Below are 8,093 nucleotides of genomic sequence, written 5' to 3' on the forward strand. Positions count from 1 at the left end.
AGCCAGACGTGAGGCTCAAACTCATGTACATAGAAATTATGACTTGAACTGAAATCAGACGTTACACTGACTGAGTCACACAGGTGACACAGAAATGGGCAGCAAATATATTTTAAACAACATGTTCATATAATATACACAGAAACATACAATATTGGGAGGAAAATATTCAATGAATTAGACTTCATTAAAATTAAGATTTACATTTCAAATAATCATTATCAATGTAAATAAACGTGCAATAAAGCATGAGTGGATATTCCAATATGACAAAATGTTTATTTCTAAATGATTAAGAACTCCCAATATGAGAAGAGGTAAGCTATATACAATTATGTTTAAACATGCAAATTATGTATTATATCATTTGATATGTAAACATATATAATATAATCTAAACAAGCAAAACAAGCATTTACCAGAAAAAAGACATCCAAATGACTAGTAAAAATTAAAAATGAAAAATTTCTCAACATCTTCTTCATCAAGGAAATGTACATTTTTACGACAATACCGTTTCAGGATCTATCAATATGGAGATAATAAAAAGTCTGATGTAAGAAGGATTATAAAAGATTTAGACCAACTGGAATGTGTCATAGGTGATGAAGTGTAAATATGTTCACCGTCTTGGGAAACCGTGGGGCAGTGCTTCCCGAGGCCAAACATTCGCCAGCCTGGGAGGCCGATTTCTATTCCTAACAATACCCCAGCATAAACCAATGCTTAAAGCCACAGAGACATCACAAGACCGGTTCTGCCATTCTAAGGCTGTGGCACCTGATTGGACCTCAACACATGTTCCTTGGTAGGGGAGGGTAAAGTCCTCGTCCTCATGGTGTGGGGCCCTCAGCTGCACCTAGTCCAACGTTTTCCGCTTATACACCCTTGGACGACCTGCTGGGGGCTCCCCAGATGAGCAACACTTTTGGGCAGTTGAAATCCCCAGACAGGCAGGTTTTTGTTCTAAGTTTAATCACTGTGGGAGGAGATTGTAGAGCTTGCTGGCAGTAATAAACTCCAACATCCTCAGCCTCCACCCTGCTGATTGTCAGGGTGAAATCTGTCCCTGACCCGCTGCCACTGAACCTGTCAGGGACCCCAGAGGCCCGGGTGGAAGCCCAGTAAATCAGGAGTCGTGGAGACTGGCCTGGCTTCTGCTGGTACCAACTTAAATAGTTTGTTCCACTGTACAGCAGGCTCTGACTGGCCCTGCAGGAGATGGAGGCCGGCTGTCCAAGAGTGACAGGCAGGGACAGGGGGCTCTGCGTCATCACAATATCCCCACTGGATCCTAAAATAATGAGAGAGAAGTTCAAGGATATATACAGATCTTTGAAGCCATTTTCCTGATTTTCCTTTTGTTAATTATTTCAGGTTAATCATTTTGAAAAAGAAAATGACCCATATCATAATTAAATAATAATATTTACAAGGCACAGAAGGGATTCTTTCTTTTTCAAAGTCTTCATCAGACACTGGTCATGTTCTTTTTAGGTGGTTCCTAAATCTCATAGGTAAAAGATCAAGTTCACTCCCCTGAAGTATGAATGTGTATGGTCAGAGTTCACTTGGGGAGCAGTGGGGTGGCTCTCGCTCACCCTCCCCTCCCCACTCTCCTCTCCCATCCCCTCTGCACTCACCTGGGATCCAGAGCATGAAGAGCCCCAGGAGCTGAGCAGGGAACTTCATTTTGAGAAGCTGAACTGATAAGCTCTCCTAAGTCAAGGCCAGTTTAAGGGGGACCTTTTATCTCAGCCTTGCAAGGGAAGGTCCTCCCTAAGGGACGATATGCAAATCTGTGGCTGCAGCTGAGTGGAAAGAGCCAACAAAGGCTAAAGGCTTTATCATGTGCACAAATTCACATAAAGTATGTTGTGGGGTTGGATAAATAAAGACACAATTCTTGCTGCCTACAGAACTGTGAAGTGAGATCTGATTGTTGAAATCCAGGTCTGCTGAGATGACCCAGGGCACTGGCCTTGACGCACTAAGAAACAGAGAGACACTAGTTGTGTAGAGATGTGTGTCTAGCTGGGTTCAACCCCTGGGAAGTGAAGGGCCATCTTCTTGGCTTCCTGCCAGCTCATTTACAGAGAAAATAGTTCCCATCAGCACTGATGGTGATCAAGAGGGTGCTTCCTCCAGCACATGGTGTTCTACTAGTTCAAGTGTTGTCAGCTCTCTGTTGTCCCCATGGTAACATGTTAAGAATGAAAAATGCAAGTGTTAGAAAACACCATTGTAGGTCATCAGGGGAGGTAAACACCATAAAAGCACTCTGTACCAGGACTTGACAGGGAAAACCAGGTCGTGTTGCACATGTAGAGAGCTAACAGCCCAATTTAAGAAAGAGGAAGATAGGGAAGATTTTATATCTCAGGAAGTGAATCCATGTATGCGTGTATATCCCATCATACTTACCAGAAAAATCAAAGGAATTTCTGAATGGAAGAGCTTCCTAAGATAATGGTATCACAGAAACAAGGACGATTTTTTTCTGTGCGATCTTTAAAAATCTCTTCTCATTCAGTCTTTCTCATCATGGAGGCCAGGTTCTTTCAGGCCTTCAGGTTCTTGTTCCCTCTGAGTGAAAACCTGAGTCTCTCCCCGACCTGAATGAGTCACAGCCCTGGGCATGAATATAAAGTTCAAAAGGAGATTTGTATGTGAGAAGACCAAGAACTGGAGACAGTGATTTAACATCTTGGGGTAACTGTATCCTAGGACTGATTTTTCCTGCAATTTCCCCCACAGATGTCACTGCTCAGGGCCAGCAGGTTACCCTCTCATGGGGCAGTCAAGTAGGACCTCCACCTGAATCTCCTTCCCTTGTCAGTGATGGGAGTCAGGATAGATTGAACAGCTCGATAAAAATGGAGCTTATTGTACATTCATTCACAAGGGTAGTCACTGTTGTTTGTTAATGAAAAGAAAATAGAAAACCAGTCTGGAGCAATGGAAAAGTAGAGTGTGTGGCTTTAGGTAATCTTGGCTAACAACCCAAAGTCACACTTCCCTACCACAGAAATCAAACAAATCAACACAGTTCCCCTTGAGCTTCTCAAAGACAACTTGGCAAGACTATCTTCTGGACAATCCTCCCAAATCAGAATTTTTAACAAGGTTGGAAAATATAATTATGTAATAATGATACAGGCTTTTCACTGTTGAATTCTATGGTAAGAATCTGCATAGCCAGTGTCATATGATGGTAAGAAGGCAGGAACCTCTGTGTTTCTTTGACTTTAATTCATGATGCTACCTAATTCAATTCTGGGTCTTCCTTCAGCAAATAGCAGGCTCCTAATTAACCATCTTGGAGTAAGAAGTCAAAAGCATATATGAAATTGAACAAGAAAAAATGGCATTGAATATGAAAACAATGATGAAAACAGAAAAGAACAGTAAGTATCATATACCTTAACCCAGTTTTAAAGGGTCATTGTGTAAAGATATAAATTAATCAGTTTACCTACTCTCTGGTATGGAAATCCAATTTAGGGGGGAAATGTCTAACAGCAAGAAACCCATCATGCTTTCTTTTAATTGCAGATTGATTTTTAACATATTATTTTTTACAAAATATTTTAAGAAACATGAACTTGATAAAATATTGCTAGTTCCTGTGAAAATTAATTGATTGCTCTCTTAAAAACTGCCATTTTAACTGGTTGTTTTGTCTCATAATCTGTTGCCCTTTAGAATTCAGAAAGTTCAAAATACATAAGAATTCTTCTCTGATCAAACAAAAGGATTTGTTGCAATTATTTTAACATTTAAATCCAAGGTAGTTAACACACAGTGTTTTAATGGTTTCAAGGGTAGAATTTACGTTTTTAACTCTTCATATAATACCCATTGCTCATCCCAAAACGTCCCCTCCTTAATGCCCATCTGCTATTTAGCCTGTCCCCTGCTCAAAGACCCTCTAGCATTTCTCAGTATGTTCTCTACTTTTAAGAGTCTCTCATGGCTTACCTTCCTCTATGTTTTTATCGTATTTTTCCTTCTCTTACCATTTGTTCATCTGTTTTATTTCTTTAATTCTACGTATGAGTGAAATTATATATTTTTCTTTCTTTGCCTGACTTATTGTGCTTAGCATAAATATACTCTAGTTCCATCCACTTTGTCGAAAATGGAAATATCTCATTCTCTTTGATGTCTGTTTTGGATTACTCCACTGTTTATGTATATATACATGCATATATGTATATGTATATATACCTCACAGCTTCCTTTTCCATTCCTCAGTCGATGGACATTTGGGCTCTTTCCATAGTTGGCTACTGCTGATAGTGCTGCTATAACCAGAGGGATGCACGTGCCCCTTCACAGCAGCATTTTTGTATCCTTTGGATAAATACCTTGTAGTGCAATTGTGCTGTCTTAGCCCAGCTCTAGTTTTAATTCTTTGAGGAACCTCCATAGAGTTTTCTAGAGTGGCTGCACCAGTTTGCATTCTCACCAGCAAGTGTAAAAGTGTCATCCAGGAATGCCTTGCTCTGTTGAAGACCTGAGGAAAGGGCAAAAGAAATGTATGTTTCTGGTAATGGATATTACAGAATAAAAGGACCAGGGAATAATTTTAAATTACTTTTTTCTGCATAGTTCTAGAAAAGCTCTGCCCACATCTACTCTTCCTTGTCATGTATTTTGTGTAGCCTTAGCCATGAAATTCCAGATTAAAAGGAGGTTCCTTATGTTAGAAAAAGAGAAACAGGATTCACTCCTTTCAAGGTTCAATATATCCTGTATAATTCCACAGACTTTCATCAAAGATGCTGCTAGGGACCTGGGTGCTGTGTCAGAGCAAGTCAACAGCATTAATTTCAAACTTCTTGCCCCCAGAGCTCCAACACTGGAGAATGTTGCCCTTTTAACCTCAAATTTGAGGTGCTTTGTTACGGCAGGTGTGAACACTAATCACCCAAATTGGAAGCTTCGATTTTGAGAAAAAGGGTAACAGTGAGAAACATGTGTTTTCCTTTGTTACAAATCAATGTCTGAAAAAGCCACTCTTACAAAGTATTCTTTATGATGCTTCAGTCAGGGAGTTTTGTTATTTTCTGCGAAATTAATGTAAAATCTTTAAGAGTCTCTGATTCTGGCTGTTGTTTTATCACATAATGTGTCGCCCTGAAATACACATCACATGTAACGTCCTATACAATTGGTCAAACAGGCGTCACGTTGTTCCTATACTCCTTGTACATATAGTATTCATTTCTCACACCTTATCAGGAATTCCGAGAAACTCTCCAGATGGTCAACCTTCAGTAACGGCCATTCTTGACTGATTTCTACAGACCCCTATAGTCAGGAGGAGAACTTCCTGAACCGAGAATCTACTGAGCTGCATTTCATCCTAGAATTAGGTTGGAATCAGCACCACCCAAACCAAGACTACCAAATAGTAACAGAGAGCCTTGAGTGGAAAAACTCGATTGTTTGGAGGAAAAATATACAGGTCTACTCTTCTATCTGTACCCGGTGCTCTGAGTTAAGGATTATAGGACGAACCAGTGAGTGGTTCAAGGGAGAAGTCACTATAATCTGAGGCAAACGAAGAATCAATGCTTCCCTCTTCTATGCAGATAAAGTTCATTTTTTCAGGAAGAAAATAGAAAAAGATAAAATGAAAGATGGTTCCCTTCACTAGAAATGAGTAGTAACCCTACAAAAGCACTCTGACGGAACTGGGTCCTGTTCATTTTTATACAGAGTTAACGTATTGATTTTTGTCATTGACCTGTGTCCTGGTTAGTTTCAGGCTGCAGGGAAATTGTGAATGAAAACTACTGTCTGTGACCAAGAGATGATTTGGATACTTGACTGTATATGAGACTACAGTTGACTTTATTTCTCCAGAACAAAACTGGTATCCTGCACAGACTCGTTTTCTCCTCCTCTGGCTCTGTACATGCTGGAGGATGAGGTTACACTACATGGACTTGGACATCCACTGCCCCCCTCACCCGAGTGAGGACACTGCTCCAGCACAGGGACCTCCTAAGATGGGAGTGGCAGCAGCAGAGATGGTGTCTGTTTCTTTGTTAGCTCTCCCTCCCTCTGGAAGGAGAGCGCTAGGAGCTCAGAGGTTCTGTTTGATGTGTTTTAAGTAGTCAATTCCCAGGAGAGTTCCTGATGCTGTTCTTTGCATCATTCTGGAAGGAAGTGGAGTCTGAATAAATGAGGACCTGCCCTGCAGAGCTGGAGCTGAAGCTCTTTCACCTACCACCCTTCCCCCTGGAGTGGTGACCCCATAGGTCACTCAGTGAAGGGGGAGTGGGGTCGGTCTTAGATGCTGTCTCAGACACTGGTTGACCTCAGAAGCAGTGGCCAGGGTGACTCAGAAGTACGTGATGACACACTTACTGTGAGTATTTGTGCAGAGGGAACTCTAAGAGATCTGTTTTGGACAAACGAGGGTCCTCTCAGTTGCCCAAGAGCAATTTCAAATACGTATTTAAAATTCAGAAGAGAGCCAGATATAGAGACATAAATATAGACGCTGTGTTTTCATTCTATCCAACAACTTGAGTATATTCCACATCCTGTCATCACATTTATATTGTTTCAATTAGGTTCTGAAATTATATACTCATATCACACATTTTACTGCAAAAAGGGATTTATGTTTTTAAGTTGACTCCAGCTGATTTGAAATAGAACAGGTGGTACTAATGAGATTTATTTACAGTTAGATATTTTGCTGGACAGTATTGCGAATCATAGTTGGACGTGACTTCTGGGTCTCTTACATACAATCACGTTCCCTGGGGTCATGACATTATATCTCTTTCTTTCCATTTACTGCTTCACAAGTCAGCGACCAGACACTTTCATACTCTGATGTTTTGCATAGGCTCCTGGGGCCCTAGGCTGGTGGCTCAGAGCCCTATTAATAGGGTCCTGGGGCAGGACCTGGGTGCATCAGACAGGTGACCAGCAGCAAGATGGTACCACAGTCTCACGCACTCCTCTTCCTGGTGTTCTGCATCTCAGGTGAGAGGATCCCAGGAGAAAGATCTTTATAAAATTGGATAATGACTCTACCATGTGGTATGGATAAACATTTCAATAAAACAGTCTGATTTCCTATGAAAAATAAGAAAACATACATCTTTGGATACATATTTTACTATATTAGTGATGCTGTGCGTGACAGCCCCTGTCGTTTTGTGATTGCAGGTGTGTCTGGGGACATCATCATGACCCAGTCTCCAAGCTCCGTGACTAGGTCTATAGGAGAGAGTGTCACCATCAACTGCAAGTCCAGCCAGAGTCTTCTGCACAGCTTTATCCGGAAGAACCTCTTAGCCTGGTACCAGCAGAAACCCGGGCAGCGTCCTAAGCTGCTCATCTACTACGCATCCACCCGGGCATATGGAGTCCCCGACCGATTCAGCGGCAGTGGGTCTGGGACAGATTTCACCCTCACCATCAGCAACCTCCAGGCTGAAGATGTGGCGACTTATTACTGTCAGCAGGATGATAGCTCTCCTCCCACAGTGCTGCAGCCTCGTACACAAACCTCCTCCCCAGGGCCGTGGGGCAGGGGGGCTGTGCTATGCCAGCTGCTTCCTCCCTGCTCAGCCCTGTTTCTCCCTAAGCCGTATGAGTTGCAGGTCTTCTGGCTGAACCGTGGAAGGATTGCAAGGCTCTAAGGAAGGTTCACATTGTAACTAACACTGAGTGGAAGACCCAGGGACAACGACCTCTCTCCCAGGAAGACAACTATGAGCTGAGATGCGCAGCTTTCCTTTACATGGTGCACGCTTCTCACCAAAGCAAGCGAGTGTTGCCCCCTACATGCAGATGAATTGGGACAGTGGAACCATTGCCACAAAAGAGCCTCCCCGTCCCGCTGGACTGGGGACTGTGTTCAGGCCTGTACCCTGTGGCGAGTTTGACATGACATTAGAGGGAGCAGTAAAGCATAACAGGGCTAGCCTGTCCATTCTTGATGGTAGAAGTGTTTACAATGTAAGACCCTCCAGTTCTCTGCCTTCACAAGGGTTGGGGCCCAGAGTTTGAAGCTGGTTGACAGGTGTTCTGAATCAAGTCATGGCTGATGTTCACTACAA

General features: G+C 42.2%; 2 gene segments (V, D, J or C); one reads left to right on the forward strand and one right to left on the reverse strand.

The window, feature by feature from the left end:
* Positions 1 to 438: 438 nt before the first annotated feature.
* On the reverse strand, positions 439 to 1,718 carry LOC115290069. The segment is given in 2 exon segments: positions 439 to 1,294; positions 1,644 to 1,718. Coding segments are annotated over 2 exon segments (465 nt in total).
* A 5,214-nt stretch (positions 1,719 to 6,932) lies between these two features.
* Positions 6,933 to 7,673, forward strand: LOC115290704. The segment is given in 2 exon segments: positions 6,933 to 7,011; positions 7,198 to 7,673. Coding segments are annotated over 2 exon segments (525 nt in total).
* Positions 7,674 to 8,093: the final 420 nt, after the last annotated feature.

Source organism: Suricata suricatta, chromosome 4, assembly GCF_006229205.1.
Source record: "Suricata suricatta isolate VVHF042 chromosome 4, meerkat_22Aug2017_6uvM2_HiC, whole genome shotgun sequence".
Lineage (NCBI taxonomy): Eukaryota > Metazoa > Chordata > Mammalia > Carnivora > Herpestidae > Suricata > Suricata suricatta.